Below are 21,953 nucleotides of genomic sequence, written 5' to 3' on the forward strand. Positions count from 1 at the left end.
ACATTCCTGATTTTGTCTGATTCATAGTATCTTGGACCATTCAACCTAAATGTTTTGTTTAAAGCAGCAGTTCTCAACCTGTGGGTCGCGACCCCTTTGGCGGTCAAACGTCTCTTTCACAGGGGTCACCTAAGACCATCCTGCATATCAGATATTTACATTATGATTCATAACAGTAGCAACATTACAGTTATGAAGTAGCAACAAAAATAATTTTATGGTTGGGTCACAACATGAGGAACTGTATTTAAAGGGCCAGAAGGTTGAGAACCACTGGTTTAAAGAATAGCAAAAAAGAAGGTAACTATTCATTCCTGTCTATTTTGTTAGCCAGAGAACTAATACCCAAATAGTAAAGATGCTGTGGAAGATGCAAATCCTGGCTTTCGTTAACCTGGCAGGTGTGGCTCAGTTGGTTGAGTGTCGTCCTGTGTCCCAAAAGGTCACCAGTTTGCTTCCTGGTCAGGGCACATGCCCAGGTTGCATGTTTTCTCTCTCTCTCTCTCTCTCTCTCTCTCTCTCTCCCTCTCCCTTCCTCTTTCTCTAAAATCAGTAAAAACATAATTTGAAAAAATGAAGTCACATTCCTATCTCTGAAATGGAAACATCTTTCTTTTTTTTCTTTCTTTCACTATATTTAGATAATTTATTCACTGTTTCTATCACTGTCAGCATTGAGTTGAGAATGCCAGGGATAGAAGAGGAAAGGGTTGTTTTTATTAGAACCTTCGTCAAATACTAAGATGTTAACATGACATTCCTGAGTGTAATAGGAAGATGGATTTGTGCATTCACTTGCCTGTTGATAGGATATTTATCAACTGAGTTTAACAGATACTTTCAGGAATTTGTTTTAAATGTATTTAGAATTTGTGATAATAAAATGAGACTGGAATAAGTATTCTTTTAGGTTCTTAGTAGCATCTACGTACCAGTAGAGACTTTAATAACAAATCTATACTTAAAGGCATGCTTTGGGAAAATACGCTGTCTTACTGTACTTGGGTTGAGAATTACAGAGAGAGAAGAAGACTTGGAAATGAGAAGCTAAACTCAGTGCTTTTTCCTTTTTTTATATAAAGTAAGAAAAGTAATGCTTCTATATAAGTGTGAAATTTTTTTCCGGCTTGAGCAACTTTTTCCCCTGAATATTTAAATTTAAAATTTTCACAGATTATTTTAGTATTTTGCTTTTGTCTGATTCATAGTATCTTGGACCATCCAAACTCTATGTTTTCTTTAAAGAATGGCAAGAAAGAATTCCTAATTATATATTGTTAGCCAGAGGAGTAATACCCAAACAGTAAACTGAGAAAGATTCAAATCGTGGCTTTCTTTAACTTTTGCTTCTTTCCTAATTCACTTTCCTCCCAGGAAGTTAAAAAAAAAGAACAGTACTAAACTATTTATTATCATATCTGTTGTTAAAATTGAGAAGATATAAATAAAAAAATTATCTCACTTTCCAGAGATGATAATCTCTTTTAATATCACCTTATATATTATTCCAGATGTATTTATATTTAAATGGAATTATACTACATATAATGTGTTTTTCATATATTAATTTCTTGTGAAATATCTTTCCACTTCAACATACATACTTGGACAACATTTTAAATTACTTAAACATAACAGAAATATGTTTTTGGAGGGTCATATTTACTTGCTCCCTGTTATAATTAGTGTTTCTTTGAATATCCTTGTATGTTGTGTAGATTTTTTATTTCCTTAATGTAAAGCCCAGAAGTAAGTTTGCTGTGTCAAAGGACATTGTTTCAAAGCTTAAAGATATGTACTATCAAATTGTCCTCCTGAGAGGTAGGAATAATTTACTTTATCCAGTAGAGTCCAACTCTCTGCACTGAGGTCTTTTTAATGATTTATTCTTATCTGATTTCTGTCTCCCCAAGCAAATATGAGTACTTGTGCCTAGCTACAGTATTGTGCTTTCATATATATTGTGTTCTTAATATATGCTATTTTAATGAGAATAGGAGTCTAGGAAATAGTGAATTAATGCTTTCTGTCCTTGCCTCTTTCCTTAGACGGCGTCCATTGTCTCACCTGTGCAATGATGCTTCTTAACACAGACCTCCATGGCCATGTAAGTGTATGGTTGTGAACTGTCTTACAGAAATCCAAAACGCCCCAATCTGTGCTTTTTTGTTCATACACGTTTATTCTCTGCCTCCCTTTCTCCCATTGTCTTCATGGCAGGTAAGTAAACATAAATCTTTGGGGAAAGAAATAACTATTTCACATGCTAGCATAGAAAAGTAAAGAGATAAAGTGAGAGAATCATAATTTTAACACTATCCTCACAAATCTCACAATACTGCACTAGGAATTCCTTTTAGTTTCCAGGAGGTGGATTTAGAATAGCTTAGTGACTTGTAGACATATGTAGCAGGTGTGCAGAGTAGACCAAAAGTGCAGATACTTTCAGGGGACAGTCTTGGGTAATAGAGCGTAATATGAAAGTGCTGGGATTCCAACAATTCGAGCCTTGAACTAAGTATCCTAATCTAATATTCATCCAACTAGTTATAGGAATGACCATTCAGGGGACTGTGCTGACCTTGTTTTTCTGTTACCAGAGAAGCAAGTGTTCTGTGCTTTCTCCTCTGCCCACCATATAATATAACAATTGCAACTCTTTCCCTTTCCTTTCCTCCCACTCAATTTCTCAATCTTACTTTCAGCCAAAGGAGACAGTTTTGAGAAGGCTGTCCCATGTAACACTGATCCCAGAATGGGGAAACTTTCATCTCGGATATTTTGAGGTCTCATCCACATATCAATGTTGTGTATTTAGTGTCTGTTGACTTAGAACAAGTATAATGAAGAAGAAAAAAAAAGAATTCAATAACCAGATTTAATAGAACTTCTATGGAAGTTGCTAGATTTGAGGGGATTTGTTTCTATTAAAAGCTGATTACTTTGATAATACTTTCAAATAAACATGTGTCTTATTAATTGCAATAATTTGAAATAGACGTAAGTAAAGGTGTGAGGTTTATTATTTACTCAGATAACTCAGATGCTTGATGTCCAAACAAGCCATGGGCACTCAGGGTTCAGAACCACAGCTCTCGATTTGCTCTGGTTTTGTCTTCAGACCACTTGTGAGTAATTGAAAGGAGATTAAATGAGCATCACACTTTTTTGGCAACTACGACATAAGAGATAGTTTACCTAAATGGACATTTTAATATTATCTGGAGTTATGCCAATCATGCATAATTAACAGTTGGCTGAAGTGGCAGAATTACATATAAGAGGGAGAAAATTATAAATACAAGTAAATCTCTCTATAGTATCTTCAAAATCATGTTTTTGGTGGTTATTAGTTCTTAGTTTTGTTTTCATAAATGTATTCTATATACTTTAAATTGTCTATTATTTAGGTTTTGTGTATTAGAGTCTTTAATCCTTATTTATAATGCCTATTGTTACAAGTCTGTTGAATGTATAGTAGTAATCATAAGAACTAACTATATGATAATGTGTTTCTCTTCTCTTCCTCCTCTGGATTCCTTTAAAAAATAATTTGCCTTCTAGGTGGTAAGTTTTTACCCATAATTCTGGATGTAGCTTCTCTTGCATCATGGTTGCCTGATTGATTGTTATAGTGTCAGTCTGACTTATTAGCATGACCTTATAAAAGTGAATCATTTAAAATATAAAGTGAATTATTTCTAACTTCTGTCCCTATCCACCTTCTCCTTATTCTGCATTGCTTAGGCCCTCATCTCTTGTTTCTTACTCCAATGCCAGAGTAATTCTCTTGGGGAATGAACTAATAAACCATTTTGCTTTTCTTCCTTACATCATGTCATAATAGGAATACAACAGCATGACCTTTCTTGGAAGTGCTGAGACAAGCTTGTCTTCATGCTTTCAGTGGGGGAGGCATAACTTGGGAGATGAGCTTCTTTTGGCTGTACTTTGTGAATCTTTCATGAGGGTTTCATTGACTCAAAGAAATGATGCATTGGAAATGCATTGGTATGGGCCTTTTGTTCTTCCTGCTAACTTTCTTACTAATAAAATGATAGAATGTATATTCATATAATAAATCTAACAGCATTACATGTTGAATGCCTTCCTATCTTTCTTTTTCTAATTTATTCTCTCATTCAGTAAACACTTAGAGTGTGTCTGTTCCCTTCCAAGTTCTGTGCCATTTGAGTTAGTAGCAGAAACGAATGGGACATGCTCCTGGAAGTCATATCTCCCCTGGGGTGGTGTTGGCTAGGCTTACCTCCATTAGTCAGGTTTAACCGAGGAAATGGCAGCAGGTCACTGAGGTGCTGTGGTGAAAGAGTACTGGAGGGATATTTTAATTATACAGTGAGTTACAGTTATACCTCTCTACAGCAGATAGAATCCCCCCCCCCCCAATCTGAAGTATATACAATACTTGGGGGAGAAATTCACTCAGATGTTAAAATTATTTAATCGGAACTAAGAATGGCAATTCCCTTCAGTACCTATTTTTGAAAAATATGATTTTTCATTATTTTGCCAATAGTATTGATTTGCTTTTACTGTCTGCAAGTTGTTTATTTCCTAAATATTTTATAATTGTGACCATGTGCCTAATTTGCCAAGTAATCTCTTACTTTTAAAATGCGTCGTCATCTGTGAAATATACATGTAAATTAAACTTGCACATAAAGGTGCATCTCTATCTGAACAAACTCTGGAGTTTATTTTTCCTCTTGCTATAATGGAACTAAGTTGTATTGAGTTTTGTTTAAACTGTCAATAAGGAAAGAGTTGAACATTTTTTCATTTAAGCCTGTATTTTATTAGAAATGATAGGAATAAAACCATCTGTCATGTTAGAATAAATTCAAACCATTCCTTTTCTGGATAAATCTTCAAATGCATTCACTCTGTTCACTACAGCTGGCTCTCCTGTACCTCGATCCAGCCTTCCTGGCAGGAGTATTGCTGAGGCTGAAGACAAGTGGCACGGGCAGGGCAATAGGCAGGCATTTCTCACCAGGGATGGCCTCTGAGGTGGCAGGAAGTTTTAGGTACAGAACTGAGTTGCAATGAAAAGTGGGATATATAGGTGTATAGTTCGTTAGCCAATTTCACAACTGAAAGTCAAAAGATGTCCACGAGACAGTGGCTGCCCAAGGTCAGGCCATGGTCAGAGGCAGTAGCCAGGACATTATTTTTAATCAAGATTCGTGACAAAATCTACCCGTTAACACTGTGGCCTAGGATGTTTAGCTCTTTTAACCAAAGTCTCTCTCTGCTTTTCCGTATTGGCAGAAGCCGGCCCACCCTGTGCAGTGGATGTAAGGGGGTAAGAGTGCTGTTGTTTTCCTGGAGTGGTGGCTCTCTCTGGTAGGCCAGGCATCCTGCCGATACTGATACTTTGCCTTGGGGATGTGTAGAGAGCACTGAATAGCATCCTCAGGGCCTGAGTTTAATATAGGAGGCAGGACCTTACTGGCCTTTTGTGTGTCTTGGGTTATAGGTTGGATAAGGAGTAAACCCAAGGCTAGTACACGATACTGGTAGGGGGATGAAAAGGTCAAGGAATAAAGTGTAGGTTTTGTACCAGAACAATGTTAAAAGATGTGTGTAGTTCAGGTTCAGATAGGTCATAGGAATTGATTATTTTCAATCTGTAAACTGCATTGATAATTATGAGTTTTTAATTCTTAGGTTGTCTCTCTAGGATCCTAGAATTTTAAGTAATGGGTAAAATATTTGGTTTATTATCAGAAGTGGACAGTGAGTATTAGAAGAACTGGTATTAAATAATTTTAATTCTTTTACTTTTCATATTGTGCTACTTTTAGTTCTACCCTCAAAAGTCCCACAAACCTGCATGAGGTTGATAGATGGTTAGTATCCTCAGGAACTCTGTGTCTGTGATTGTCATTATTGTAACTGGCAGCTGCCCTAAGTGCATCTTTCCTGCTGCCTCCCCTTCCTCCTGCAGAGTTGTCTTCTCTGTGGATCCCTCCACACCCTCTGCCAGTAAAGCCATCCCATCCCTGGGCTTCATTTTTTTTCTTTCTTTTTTAAAATTCTTTATTATTGAAAGTATTACATATGTGTTGTCCCCTCCCCACCCTCATGCCCCCCAGTTGTCATTTCTTTTCTATCTGGGCTTTATCCTGTTGTAGATTCCAGCCTTGGTCTTAATTGTCATTGAGCCAGTGCTGCCTCCTTTCCAATTCAGTGGTACTTAGTCTTTCCTTTCACCTGATTGGGAACTCCCTGGCCAGAGCGGCTTCCTCCAGGCTTCCACCCCCTGAAGCTAGCTTCTTGGTGATACTGAAAGTTCACCGAAGCATCAGGCCTAGATCTCAGAGTTGCTAAGGGTTTCTAGTGAGACATGGAGTTCAGTTTTACTCTAATCATCAGATGTGAAAATGTTTCTATAGAAAAATGTTATAGTTTCAAATTTTTTAATTTAAAAATGACCTTTAGAATACAATTCACTATCAAATTGGCAACTCTCTAGATTTTTATAGGAATCCTTATTAAGCATGTCAGACTTCATCATGTACGGCTGGATTTTCTTGGCTTCTATGATTCCAAATGAAAGCCTTTTTCTCTTCCTCCATTTCTCCATTTCTCCCTCTCTATGTACCTCCCTTTTCCTCTTCCCTCTCTCCCTCTTCTCTTCCTTCATTCTTCCCTTTCTCCATTTTCTCTCTTCTCTTCGTTCTCCCTGTAGCTCTGTTTTTCTTTCTTCACCTGTTTAGTTTTTTTTCAGTAGTTATGCTTTTTTTTTTTTTTTTTAGAATAGGTTCATGCAAAATGGAAACTGCAACACTGATAGCTTTTATCAGTGAGTCAGTGGTGCTCATTAGGCCCTCACAGTATCTCATTTATACATTATTCAGTCACTGCATCCCTTCTCCTTCTGGCCATTACAAGTTTTTCACATGTGCACAGCTAATTAGCAGTAAGCTAAAGAAAGCAGGAGAAACTCTATTAAGTCAGTTTTGCTCTCCCTTTTTTTTCTTCACATGTTTTGGGGAGGGTGGGAGAAGCGAGGATGAGGAAGGTGATTGAAACTTTTGGCCTCTAATCTTACTACTTAATTTAATGCTTGTCCTGTGACAACCAAGTTAAAAGTAGAGTTTAGTTAGTCTTTGTAATGAGGTCAGTGTCTTTTCCATTATCTTCAAGTTTTATAGGAAACTAGAAGCCTGGTGCACAAAAATTTGTGCACTCAGGGAGTCCCTCAGCCCGGCCTATGCCCTCTTGCAGTGTGGGACCCCTCGGAGGATGTCAACCCCAGTGGGGACCCTCACCCCATGGAGGTTTGGCCAGCCTGGGTGAGGGGCTGATGGCTGTTTGCAGGCTGGCCACATCCCCTTTAGGGTGGGGGGGTCCCCACTGGGGTGCCTGGCCAGTCTGGGTGAGGGGCTGAGGGCCGTTTTCAGGCTGGCCAAGCACCCTGGCGACATAAGCTCCCAGCCTCTCCTTTTTTTCTTTTTTCTTTTTTTATTCTGGGATTTATTTACCTTCTATAATTGAAACTTTGTTGCCTTTAGCGGAGGCCTGCAGAAAATTTGGCTTCCTCCATCGCCAGGGGCAACCCACTCCTGCTCGCTCCAGCTCCGTGGCCACGGCTGGCTGAAAGCAGGTATCTGGGGTTTGGTTACCTTCTATAATTGAAAATTTGTTGCTTTCAGTGGAGCTCAGAGCCAGCTCCTGCTCGCTCCAGCTCCGTGGCCACGGCTGGCTGAAAGCAGGTATCTCAGGTTTATTTACCTTCTATAATTGAAACTTTGTTGCTTTCAGTGGAGCTCAGAGCCGGGCCGCGGCATGCGGGGAACCCTGGCTTCCTCCATCACTGGAGCAAGCAAGCCTCCTGCTCACTCCAGCTCCTTGGCTGCCGGCCACCATCTTGGTTGGGTTAATTTGCATATAGTCGCTCTGATTGGCTGGTGGGCGTGGCTTAAGGCATAGTGAAAGTACGGTCAATTTGCATGTTTGTCTTTTATTAGTATAGGATACTTTCTATGAAGTAGCGATAGAATCTACTACCATGCTTCTCTAGCTCTATGGTGTCAGCATTCCTTTCTACTCTGAACATTTTGTGAGGACTCCAAAGATCTTTTCAAATATTTTTAACATTTAAAAAATATTTATCATTTTGGAAACTAAAATGGATAAGATTTTAACATTTTTATTAAATTATTTTAAAACTAGAGGCCCGGTGCACAAAAATTCATGCACTCAGGGAGGGGGGTCCCTCAGCCTGGCCTGTGCCCTCTTGCAGTTCGGGAACTGGCAGTCAGACATCCCTCTGGCAGCCTGGGAGCCCTTGGGGGATGTCCACCTGCCAGCTTAGGCCTGCTCCCCGGAGGATTGGGCCTAAGCCATAGTTGGACAACCTTAGTGCTGCTGAGAAGGTGGGAGAGGCTTCCGCCACCACCACTGCGCTCACAGCTGTCAATCTGGCTGTGGCCAAGCAGAACTCCCCCTGTGGGAGTGCACTGACTACCAGGGGGCAGCTCCTGCATTGAGTGTCTGCCCCCTGGTGGTCAATTTGTGTCATAGTGACCAGTTGTTCCTGGTTGTTCAGCTGTTAGGGTCTATTTGCATATTACCCTTTTATTATATAGGATTGTATTAATAAACCCATTAAGTGAATAACATACATTTTTGTGAACAATAACTATAAGAACAAAATATTTAGTGAAGAAAATACCCTTTAAAATGTTTTGCAAATCTCTTTTAAATTTGGCTTACTAGAAGACAGATTTTCTGTTTCTGCATTTAGTCTGTTGCTACTAAAGTTTTTCTAGAAAACACTATAACTTGTGTGAGAAGTGAAAATAATTTTTTTTAGTATTATTGTAAAAATAAGTTCAACCTCTTGGATGCCTGAACCATATTTTGACTGTATCACAATATTATTTTCAATTGCCATGTTGTTTTGTTTTGTTTTTAAAGGTTTTTAATTGATTTCAGCAAGAGAGAGGAAAGGGGAGAGACAGAGAAACATCCACGTAAAGGAGAAACATCAATGGGTTACCTCCTGTACTTACCCCAACCAGGGATTGAACCTCAACCTGAGTGTGTGCCCTGACTGGGAATCGAACTGGTTACTTTTTGGTGCAAGGGACAATGCTCAATCAACTGAGACACACCAGCCAGGGCTGCCATATTTTTCTTGATACCACTTCCAATTTCCTTTTCAATAGCAGTGTATTACACAAGTGGTAGAAAAAAAAACCAGGAATATTTCAGATATCCCTAAAAGTTATACTTTTAACACATTAGTTCTGATTGGGGGTTATGAAAGGGCACTTTGAATATCACAGCTGTAGTTTCCCAGTTTTGGAAATTTACAAAGGATCCTGCTTTACCTGTTAATTGTGCATATAAAACAATGGACACCTGAGGGCAGCATAACACAATTAAACCTGTTTGATAGAGACGCCTACAAAACAAAGGAAAAAGAGGAGCTTTAGCCAAGCTTCAGAATATAAGTAATTACCAAATCAGTGGTATGCTTTTTACCATTTAGTGTAACATGTTGGAGGAGGTGGAATTGTCATGTGGGAGAGTTTGCCTGCTGTGGTTTTAATAGCCTGAGATTGAGGAAGCCAGATTTTACCAATGGATCATGAGAGCTTTTAGTGTCTCCGAAGGCATCTTTTCCATAAAGCTTCTGGATCTTACACTATTAAAAATGGGAAATTTGGGATCATTCTGCCTAATCCTTTAACCTCTAGGTCAGATGCATGCTTTCCCAGTGAGTACCTGACAGCGGGCCTCCTAGCAGCTCTCCCTTAGGACTGGGGTTAGATTAGTCTTGGCTGGAGCCTGTAGAAGGTTCCATTCCCCCAGTCGTCAGGGAAGGCATGCTCAACACAAAGAGTTGGTCACACCTGCTGACGTTTGGACAGTAGCTGGTATGCTTTCTGGGTCACTGTTAAGAATGAAACTCTTAACTTTCCCTCTTTGTTCTCATTGTTACCACTGCAGTTGGGAGCTGATTATCTGCTGGGGTGGGGAAACAATGCCTTAACTTTAGCAAAGGAGAAATCTGAAATTAAGGCACAGAATACATCAGGATGCCTAGTCCCCTTGCATACTTGCTCATGATGTCCTCAGTTAACAATGCCCTTCCTTCTAGTTTTTTCTTTTAGACCAGGGGTTGGTAAAGAGGACCCACAGGCAAAATCAAGCAAGTAAAGTTGTATTGGAACACAGTCACACCAGTTTGTTTACATCTTCATACTAAAATGACAGTGTTGAGTAGCTGTAACAGGAACCTTATGGCCTATAAAACCTAAAAGATTTCCTATCTGGTGATAATAGAAATCTATATAATTAGTCTCTTTCAGACTCTTGTCCTTAGTCCATGAAACCTTCTATTCTCCTTCAAACATGGTAGGGTATGGTTGAGGACGATTATTTTATTTAACATTCTAAATTGGAACGTGCTAAAAACATTTGAGTTTTTCAGAAATGATAAATTCATCAAAGACTTTCTCTCCAGAAGACATTTAATGTATCTTTAAAAGAAAACAAATGGAGAAAACTCTTTCTTTTGTATTAAACATATGTTTGATAATGGCATATAGTTATTTTGGAGAATAGTCTTAAATTTGTCTGGGGATGTGAACTCCAAGTCTAGGGATTTTTTACGTTTTAGTTAATATTTTCTCTCATTAAAGATGGTACCTTCTTGGCTAAATATTCAAGACTTGGGCCTACCCAGTATTTTAGGATTTCAAATAAAATGTTTTTTGTGGACTTTTCATTTTATATATTATCCTTTTAGGTTTAATTTAAAATGCCTCCTGATTTTAAAGGAAAGGATCCAGAGATTCATTTTCATTAAGCATCTGAAATTTGATTAGAAAGGTTGTATTGATTTGAAGGGATGATTTCTGTGCTGCTCAATGCATGAGAAGGCCTTTTCAAATCTCAATGCTTTATTCTTTTAATGGGAAGGAATTCAGAATATAAGAAAGTACTATGAAAGCACTGCCTTGGCAGGCAGCTGGCCAGCATTTATTTCAGAGCAGGCCTACTTTTTGCCAAAGTTATGAATCTGTTTAGGAAGTAAATGAATAGAACCATGACTCTGTGAGCTTCTTTGTGATACCTATGAATCACTGAAATACAAAGTCAGTGATTAGAGTTAGCTTTGTTCAGTGGACAGTGTTTGTTTGAATAATAGCATTCCATAATAACTGATACAATTTGGTTTAACCAGCAGAAAAAAATCCAGCTATCATAAGGAGTGTTTCTTAGTGACAAAGACTTCACTTCATCTTACTTTTACTTTGTGATAAAAATGGTATAAAACTTAGGGAGCAATGAAACATATATGTCAGTAAGACACAAAATGGACTAAGCTGACCCTTTGCTCTTGCTTCTGAACCTTGCCTAGAAAAATTACCAGTGAGTCAGAGGAGGGTAATAAATGGCAGGTGTAAATAGCCTCAATTAGTAAAGTATTCCAGAAGCTGTTTGCATCTTTGACCCACAGAAAGTCACGCATTTTGGTGATTGTTATTTCCTGCAGTGGTCAGACAAGTTGGGACACATGCATTGGGTGATTGCACTGGTGCTTCCTTACTGTGAGGACTGTTGTTTGCTGGACTGGATTTACATATTCATCCACCCACCACCACCACCCCATCCCACCCCAATTGCTATTGCTGTTTCAAATCCAAGTGAGTTAAATTTATGCTAATGTAGATAATGGTGTGGTGACTATGAAAGTATATAAAAGGCAATGCCAAATACAGTAGGTCCTCGGGTTATGTCAGAGATCTGTTCCTATGGCTCGGCGTAATGTGATTTTCGCCGTAAGTCCAAACCCACCTACATAAGCACCTAAGTCACTCACATGGAGCACACACACAACAGTCATGAAGTGAAACAGTAAAAAATTTTTAAAAGAAAGATAACAATTCCTGACCATTACTTGTGGTAAATAAATAATAAAAAACATAAAGCACATATGTGCATATGTCAAAATGACGGAACTTTTCTTTTTTATAAATAAATGGGAGATGGCGATGTAACCATGAAACGATAGAGTCTGACGTAACCCGAGGACTGTCTGTAAATTGCAAGTAAAATAAATCTGAATTTATTATTTTTATTTTTTAAATTAAATCTCTTTAATATCAGGGGAAAAACAGATGGAACTTATTATAATCAATCCAGTTAGATAAGGACAATAATGAGACACACATTTTGAAAACAAGGGGCTAATTTTCTCATTTCATTATATATATTTTCAGTTTTTTAATTTGAACTTATTGTGGTAATATTACAAAGTATGATTTTATAAACCAAAATAACTTTGGGGATTTTACCATTTTTTTAAATGTTAAAAAAATAACAGTTCTTCATAATTAAATGATGAAAGTTTTAGTCTCACCTTACCTGAAAAAGCATATTTGGCCAGAATGAAAACTCTGGCCAAAAATATGGCCAAAAAATCAACATTACTGGAAATTAACTAAAGGCTTACAACAATCTAAAGAGTGTTTCTTTAAGGGGAAAAACAACCCAAACAACTTCCTTAAGAACTCCAAGCTTTGTGTTGTTTTCACTTGCTCTGTTACCTTTTCCCTCTTTAGCTCCACACTTGAAAACCAATAGCCTCACAATCACAGTAACTATGCAAACCAGAGCCTAGTGTCCACTAGAATTGGCAGTTTGGAGCTTTTGTGAATTGAAGGGAGAAATAGACAATTCCGCAATAATGGTTTCAGACTTCAATACCCCACTTTCAATTATGCTTAGAATAACTACCAGAATATCAACAAAGAAACAGAAGATTTGGATCCTATATAATTAAAGGCTAATATGCAAATCGACTGAAGGAGGAACGACTGGTTGCTATGATGTACACTAACCACCAGGGGGCAATACACTCAATGCAGGAGCTGCCCCTGTCGGCCAGTGCACTCCCACAGGGGGAGCGTCGCTCATCCAGAAGCCGGCCTCACCGCTGGTGAGCGCAGTGGCGGTGGCGGGAACTTCTCCCGCCTCCATGGCAGCACTAAGGATGTCCGACTGCCGGCTTTGGACTGTTCCGGGGAGTGGGCCTAATGTGGCAGTTGGACATCCCCTGAAGGCTCCAAGACTGCGAGAGGGTGCAGGCCGGGCTAAGGGACCCCCACCCCCCGAGTGCACGAATTTCGTGCACAGGGCCTCTAGTAACACTATAAAGCAACTAGATTTGACAGAGACATCTGTAGCACACTCACCCAGTGACAGCAGAATATGTATTCTTTCCAGGTCCAAATGGAATATTCTCCAAGATAGGACACAAAACAAGTCTTAATTGAAAAGATACCAACCCTTCACAAGATCAGAAGACTTCACTTGTGAATTCTCTCAAACATTTAAAGAAATTTTAATATAAATGCTTCTGAAAATATTCAGGAAAAAAGGTGGGAGGGAACACTTTCCAAAGCATTCTGTGAGGACAATATTACCTTGATAAAACTAGACAAAGCTGTCACAAAAATAACATCCTTTATGAATATCCCTTGTGAATATAGACACAAAATCCTTTTTTAAAAAAATGCCTTCCTACTACAGCAACATATGTAAACGATTATACATTATAACCATTTGAGATTAATTAAGGAATACAAGATCAACAAATAAAAATTAATCTAATTCTATATAATAAAAGCCTAATGCACAAATTGTCCCCTCGACTGGGAGTTTGACCACTTGCTGTGACATGCGCTGACCACCACGGGGTGGCTTGGAACATGGCGGGTGTTGGCAACACAGTGCTGGCAGTGGGCAGCAGTGAAGGTGCTGCCAGCCCTGATGGGCCCTGACAAGAGCGAGACGGCAGTGAGATGGTGGAGCAGGTGAGCGGGCTGCACCAGGTCAAGGCAGGTGTGAGTGGGAGCCCAATCGCCCCCGCCGGTCGCACTGCAGATGGTGACCAGTGGGGGACGGGGCCACTGCTTGACTCCCAGGCGCTGAGGGAGAAAGGGCGAATAGCAATATTAAAATATTTCTTCTAATTATTTTCCTTCCAATGTGCACGAATTCGTGCACTGGGCCACTCGTATGCCATACTAGAGGCCCGATGCATGAAATTCATGCAAGGGGCTTGGCCCCCGCTGCTACAGCAGCTGCCTCTACCGTGGCAGCCGCCTCTGCCTCGGTCCCTGCTGCTGCGGCTTTGTCCGGAAAGTCTGGCAGGATGTCCAGTCTAATTAGCATAATATGCTTTATTATTATAGATTATTGGAATTAAAGGGAAAAGCTACCTGATCATCTCAGTAAACACAGATAAAGATTTGCCAAAATTCAACACCATTTTGTGATTTAAAAAGAAAACATAATAAGCCAGGAATAAAAGGGCATTTCCTTAATCTGAAAATGAGCATGTATGAAAAACTCATAGCTAAACTAACATACTTGATGGTGAAAAACAGAAAACTGTTCTCCAGATTAGGAACAAGATGAGAATGTCTGCTCTTGATCACTTTGATATAATTATTGAAGATTTTAGCCAGTGTCATTAGACCAGAAAAAGAAAAAGTATCAAGATTAGAAAGGAATAAGTAAAATGATCTCTCTTTGAAGAAGACCTGATTTTATAGATAGAAAATCCTAAGGAACTTACAAAAGGAAAGAAAAACACTAGTAGAACCTAAAAAGCAAATTCATCAAGGTTGTAGAATTAAATATACAAGATTTGTACTAGCAATGAACAATGTGAAAATGAAATTAATTTCATTTACAATAGCATCAGAAATACTTAAGAGTAAGTTTAACAAAATTAGGTCAAGACATTGACATTGAAAACTACTGAACATTGTTGAAAGATACAAGTGAAAAGTTACCCCATGGTCATGGATTGGAACACTTAAGTGCATGCTCTTCAAAATAATGTTAAGATTCAACACATTCACTAACAGAATCCCAGCTGGCCTTTCTCCCCACCGCCCAAAAATTGATACACCAATCCTGAAATTCATGTGCAAATGTAAGCGACCTAGAATATCTACCATGAAGCACCTTGTGTGATCTAATACACCTGATAAGGATTGGGAAAATTGAGATTGTCTTTTTTAATATATTTTGTGAAAGTCTTTTTCAGTATAATATTTTGAAACAGTAGTTTTCATTAAAATTCCTTTCTGTGCTGTCAATGAATTTTCATCAGAATTTAGAACTGAGGATTTAACCAAATTATGGGAAATGTCTACCAAATAAGTTAATTGGCAAAGCCAGTTCTCATTGTTCAGACATTCATCCATTTTTCATGTGAAGCCTGACTCTGCCCTTTTTGCTGATGGAAGAGGCAAGGTTTTAAACTAAAGTATTTTAGCACTTTCACTGTAATTAATTAGATAGCATGGTATGGGCAAATTATTTTGTTTTATAAATTAGACTAGAGGCCCGGTGCACGAAAATTTGTGCACTTGGTGGTGGGGGGGGGGGGGGGGGGAAGTCCCTCAGTCTGGCTTGCCCCCTCTCACAGTTCGGGAGCTCTCAGGGGATCTCCTACTGGCAGCTTAGGCCCGCCCCTAAGCCACAGTCTGGCCTCGCTCTGTGAGAGGCGACTGGGTTGATCAGGGGAAGGTGTCACCCCCATCACCTTGCTGTGGCTGCCTGAGCCCATGGCTGCCGTGAGCCCCAGGCCTCACAGCCGCTGGGGCTCAAGGCTGCCTGAGCCCCGGGCTTCGCAGCTGCTGTGGCTTTGTCGGATGGAAGTCCAAAGACATTCACCCTAATTAGTATATTACCCTTTTATTAGTATAGAAGGGCAGTTCTGAAAGGGGAAGTGGCAAGTAATTGCTTTTAAGACACACAGGTATATCTGTTCTCAGGTAAATCTGTGCTTTTGAAGTTAAGGTTTTGTATACATACTCTCTTTAAAACAATCATGACTTTGCATCTCTTTTAAATCTTTTAACTTAAGGAATGTGCTGCCCCAGCTTGAAGACTAGTCTTCAACCCGACTCTTAGTCTTTTATGAATAAAATAGCCTTGCAGAGCATGCATTTTATTTGTACGCATGTTGTGTGCGGGGATGCTATTATGGTGGTATACTCTGGTTCATTTAGACCACATTTCGGCAGAGAGCCCATGCCTGTGCGGCTCATTTTTATTCTACATCCCTCTCCTGCACTCCAGACAGGTTTCTCTTGGTGTCCAGATAGAACCTCCAAGTCCTCCACAATTGGCAGCTTTTACCAGCTGATTAGAGCTGGCATAGGAGGTGACTCTCTGTCATACATAGCATTTTTATTAGTTTTCTCAGTCAGCCAACTTGTGTCTTTTCTCTTTTGTGGTTTAGATTTTCTAATTACATTTTGTTTATTAATGTGATTTATTTTAAAAAAAGACATGTATCCTTAAATCAGCTTAGAAATGTGTTTGGAGACAGTTCTACTTGGGGGTCTTGCTTTTTATTTTGTGAACAGAAGCTTTGGTTGCCTTTGTTTTGGTCTGTTTTTCAAGATTATTTCGATAGTGAACAGCTGTGGAAGATAGAGTGCCTCCAGAGCCACTGGATAGGTTTGCTTATAGCTTTGGAAGATAAGGGCTGGTTTCTCCCTTCAGAGAGCAAAGGGAGAAACTTACTTCCCATTACAAAGATTTGGGTTCCCAAAGCTCAGGGATCCTTTCCTATATCTCACCGCATTACATGTGCAGGTGTCAGCGGCCCTGCTCACATTGCTCTGGAGCAAGAATATGCTGATATTCTGGCTACTCCTATTGTAATAAATTTGTGTGTCTCTCACCCAGGAGTCTTAATTTCTGCCAATACTCATGAGATTGTGACAGGCTAACTTGTTAGCTTGAAAGTAGACTAAAATCTCAGCTCCTTCACAGTTCTTTACAATATGTAGGAAATACAAATAAAAAGGCAAATAAATAACTATCAGAGTTCAGCTCAGAAATGTAATTTTTATCCATGTTTTTCATTAAAATCAACATTATATCATATTTATATAAATGTAGCATGTATATTTTCCTTAAGTTAAAATAAAGGTTTGGCATAATTTTGCTATTTTAATGACAGTGTTAAAAGCATAAAGACCATCTGCTTTTCTTAAGCATATAATTTTGTATTGTGTGTATGGATACATATATACATATATATTGGGGTATATGTGTATATTCATGCTTTGAAACAACAAATCAATCTTGCGTTGCTTAATCACATTTTTAAGAATCTCAGTTCCATAGATGTCATTATGTTGTATTATTTTCCTCTATTCCAGAATATTGGAAAGAAGATGAGCTGCCAAGAGTTCATTGCAAACCTCCAAGGGGTCAATGAGGGTGGTGATTTCTCCAAGGATCTACTGAAAGTAAGCATTGAGATACTCGTTTTTAAACTATACTTCGGTTTATATTTTCTTATGCATATATTTCTCTCCAAAATAGACAGGCTAAGGATCACATAAGTATTTTTGTTTTTTGTTTGTTTTTTTGCTTTTGGTTTTACTGTTGATGTTTCCACTGGGTCTTGTCCTTGATGCGAAGTACCCTTCAATTAATAGTTCCTAAAAGTCCACATTATACTTATTGATTGTAATCAATAATACAGGCATAATAACTAGATTTGGAGTAATTGGTGATATAAATAATTGTTGGGCAGTTTTTGATATATTTATAAGCAGACTGTCAGAATTTGAAAGCAGTCACAAAGATATGTTCACTACGGAAACTTAAAGCAGGTGCAGACTATATTGGAAGCAGTTCAGACTGTATTCAGCCCTTAGTCCCACAGGCACTCAGGTTGTCTGTGGAAATAGATTAAATTAAGTCTGAGTAATTGTAGAATGCCTGAATTGTTTACACTCGGTTTTATCATTGGTAGCAGTCAGAGTGTTTTTCCGTGTCACCAGGCTGTTTTCAAGGAGACAATTTGAAAATCATAACATTCTACAGCAGCATAAATGAGATGTGCATTTGATCAAATACAACACAGTGATTGATCATGAATGTGACTATTTTAGAAGTTCAGGATAAGATATGTATGTTGAAAATGTGATTTTTACAGAGTTCTGTTTGTTTATAACCTTTTTAAAAATTTTGTACACATGTAGATTTCTTTTGAAATCAGTTTCTTTGAATGAATTTGCTAAGAAGGGTGACACATTTGAATCGTGTAATAGGGAAATGGACCAGTTAAAATATAAGTCCTTCATTATGTTTTATGTGACTTTTAAACTATATAAAATATGTAGAATAGAGTTCTGCAAGACATATATACTGTGGAAACTGAAAGAAATTATAAAAATATAGTACAGTGAGATTGTTAGTCTTTCTGACTTTAATTGCAGTGTTTTAAAAAATTACATTATGAAAAAGACCCAGGAAGGAAAGTAGCTTCAGCTTAGTATATAAGGAAGGCATTTTTTATTGAGGTATAATTGGCATACAAACTTTATATTGGTTTCAGGTGGACAACTTAACAATTCACTATTTGTATATGTTGCAAAATGGTCACAATAAGTGTAGTTAAACATTCGTCACCATACATAGTTACAGATTTTTTTTCCTGTGGTGCGAACTTCTGAGACGTCCTCTCTCAGCAACCTTTACATATGCACTACAGTATTATTAACTGTACTCGCCATGTTGGATAGCACATCCCCGGGACTTGTTTTCTAACTGGAAGTTTGTACCTTTGACTCCCCTTATCCGTTTTGTCCACTCCTCTACCCCCTGCCACTGGCAACCACCTATCTGTTAAGGAAGGTATTTTTAAAGCTGTTTTTTAATAAAGCAAATGCTGCCATTCCTTAAGCTACAATCCTGAATGGGAAATAAAAGGTGTTGGATTGTGACATGATGAATATGTTCTGCACGTTCTTTGAAGCTATACTGTGGATACGGGTTAACAAGTCTGCATTCAGTCTAGCTGCATTAGCATGGAAAATAATGGAGTCTTTCTAAGGGAGGAATTGTGAGGCTTTTACCCAGTTATGTCAGAAATGAAAATTGACAAGAACATTTTTCATGTTGAAGCTTTTAGATTTTAGTGGTATACCGCCTTATGGTAGCGTGCGACTGTGGGTAAATTATTGCGCAGCTGTAGAGCATGTTGGATGGAGCTGTCTGGAAGCAAATGTAGTTACCATCCAGTCCAGTGGCTACTGTTCACCTTGGATAAACATATGTTCGCTGATTTACTCTGCCAAGAATTTGCCAGGTGATTTGTTGCCATTGTACAATTGAGATCATGTTCACAAACCTCAGGGGAGAAAGTGTGTGTTATACTATTCTTTATTTACTGTGAGAAGATGACAGTGAAATGGCAGTGAAAAATGACAGTGGTGTTTAGCATGGAAGTTGTCAAGTAAAATATTGATTTCCTTTCATAGCAAAGCCCAGCCACATACTGACCCAAGACAAGTTTTTCATTTTAGTAGGAATCTGGATTTTACTGCAGATTTCAGCAAGAAAAGGTTTTCTTGAAACCATTTTTGTTTTATTTCACTCTTATATCTTTCTTTTCCCTTCCCTCCCGTCTCCTCCCTGTGACCTCACCACATCAAGACAGTAATCCACTCAATAAAATATGCCAAAACATCTGGCTTGTCTCATGGCTCTATGGGGCCTGCCCATCCCAATACTTGGATGTAGTTTGCCTTCAAGCATCATTGGGGACAAGGTGGAGAAGGGAAGGGTAGGTTCTACGTTTGGTTATGATAGATTTAATAAGGCATTCCTAAGACTCTCTAATAAATAGTAAAACTCTTAAGGACATGACTATAGAGGGATGGGAATGTAAAATGTGGGCCAGTTCTGGGTTGGAGGCTGAACTTTCCAAAAGATGGATGATTGTGATTATGGATTAGGGAGCTATGCTGATTGGGTTCTAATCCCAGCTTCCATCTCTTACTAACTGAGGGATGTGAGCAAATTCATTTAAACTTTATCTCTTGATTTCCTTATCTGTGAAATGGGAGTATTATTAGTTCTCACTTCATCTGGTTGTTTTAATCATTATAATTTTTGTTTAATATTATTTTATTTGTTACCTATCTCAAAGTGCGCTGGAAAGGGATACCATCCCTTCCTGAAGTTATTTGAACCTTAAGAAGTTTTACAACTGCTAGAGTCAAGTATAATTAGTGTCAACAGACAAGAACTCTGTTCCCCATCCCTACTTAGCCTAAACACACATATTCTCTTCCTCTTTAAAATGAACCATCTGAGACTTTGACCTTGAGCATTTCCTCCCATTGTAGTAAGATTTTTAATCCTTGTTATTAAGGGCTTCCTTTTTCCCTAAAGACTAGTTGGTTCCAAAGAAGAGCCATAAGAATCCTCCATAAGAGGCATTTGTTTTATAAAGTCTTTCTTAACATTATGTAGGTACCTTACATGAACGAAGAGAAGAAACAATCTATCCTATCTAATAAAAGAAAAACATAGTAATTAGCCATAACTTCGCTACCCTTCCCATTGGCTAATCAGGGCGATATGCAAATTAACTGCCAACCAAGATGGTGGCCAGCAGCTAGGCAGTGAAGCGAACAGGAGGCTTGCTTGCTCCATGATGGAGGAAGCCAAGGTTCCCCTCCTTCTGTTGCTGGGCTCTGAGCTGCAGTTTAAGAAACATTGTTGCAATTATAGAAGCAAAAAAAACCCCCAGATAACTGCTTTCAGCCGTCAGAGCTGGAGTGAGCAGGACCGAAACAGTGTTACAATTATAGAACCCAAACAAACCAGATACGTGCTTTCAGCAGCATTGGCCTCAAGCTGGAGCCAGCCTCAGAGCTAAAGCCGGCTTTCAGCTCCAGTGACAGCCATAGAAGGTAAATAAATCCCAGAATAAAAGAAAAAAAGGACAGGTTGGGAGCTTCAGTTGCCTGCCAGCCTGAAAATGGCCCTCAGCCCCTCACCCAGACTGGCCAGGCACTCTAGTGGGGACCCCCACCCTGAAGGGGGTGTGACCAGCTGCAAACAGCCATCATCCCCTCCTCCAGGCTGGCCAGGCACCCAAGCGGGACCCCCACCCTGATCCAGGACACCCTTCAGGGCAAACCAGCCGGCCCCCACCCGTGCACCAGGCCTCTATCCTATAAGAATAAAAGGGTAATATGCCTCCCAGCACCGGGATCAGCAGAGCCGCAAGGCCTCCCGGCACTGGGATCAGTGGAGCCCGCTGCAAGGCTTCCTGGCACCGGGATCAGAGGAGCAGCGAGGCCTCACTGCCTCTGTGTCAAGTGGAGCCGCCAGGCCTCCCAGCACCGGGATCAGCAGAGCCGCGAGGCCTCCTGGCCCCTGGAGCAGCTTGACAGGAGGCAGCGCCCAAACCCCCTGATCGCCCTGCGGCTCTGTGTGTGACAGGGGGCGGAGCCACAACGTCCCTATTCGCCCTGCTCTGTTCATGACAGGGTGCAGCGCCCCAACCCCCTGATCGGCCCTGCTCTTTGTGTGACGGGGTGGAGCCACAATCTCCCCATCGGCACTACCCTGAGTGTGACAGGGGGGAGTGCCCCAACCCCCTGATCGGCCCTGCTCTGTGCGTGACAGGGACAGCGCTCCAACTCCCCAATCGGCCCTGCTCTGAACCCAACCAGGGGCTGTACCTAGGGATTGGGCCTGCCCTCTACCACCCGGGAGCAGGCCTAAGCCAGCAGGTCGTTATCTCCCAAGGGGTCCCAGACTGTGAGAGGGCACAGGCCGGGCTGAGGGACACCCCCCACCCCTGCCAGTGCACAAATTTTTGTGCACCGGGCCTCTAGTATATATATAAAAGCCTAAGTGACCGGCCAACCATTTGACCGTTTGACTGTCCAACTGGTAGCTATGACATGCACTGACCACCAGGTGGCAGATGCTCAATGCAGGAGCTGCCAAGCTGCGGTGACTTGGCAGCTGTGGTTCTTGGGTGATGCATCCGGAACCAGAGAGAGGGAGCCCAATTCTGGTGTGCATCACCCGAGAACCGCCCTCTCATAATTTCCTAGGGG

The 21,953-nt window shown here is 39.9% G+C and overlaps 1 protein-coding gene across 7 annotated transcripts in view; it reads left to right on the forward strand.

The window, feature by feature from the left end:
- Positions 1 to 21,953, forward strand: part of PSD3 (pleckstrin and Sec7 domain containing 3) — a 429,912-nt gene that overhangs the window by 217,847 nt on the left and 190,112 nt on the right. For all 7 annotated transcript variants that reach the window (XM_070408519.1, XM_070408520.1, XM_070408522.1 and 4 more), the window contains 2 exons: positions 2,049 to 2,107; positions 17,241 to 17,330. In XM_070408519.1, coding sequence (XP_070264620.1) covers positions 2,049 to 2,107; positions 17,241 to 17,330 — 149 coding nt within the window. The remainder of the gene's footprint in view (positions 1 to 2,048; positions 2,108 to 17,240; positions 17,331 to 21,953) is intronic.

This window comes from Myotis yumanensis, unplaced genomic scaffold (assembly GCF_028538775.1).
Source record: "Myotis yumanensis isolate MYYU_CA2020_CCGP unplaced genomic scaffold, mMyoYum1.0.hap1 SCAF_3, whole genome shotgun sequence".
Lineage (NCBI taxonomy): Eukaryota > Metazoa > Chordata > Mammalia > Chiroptera > Vespertilionidae > Myotis > Myotis yumanensis.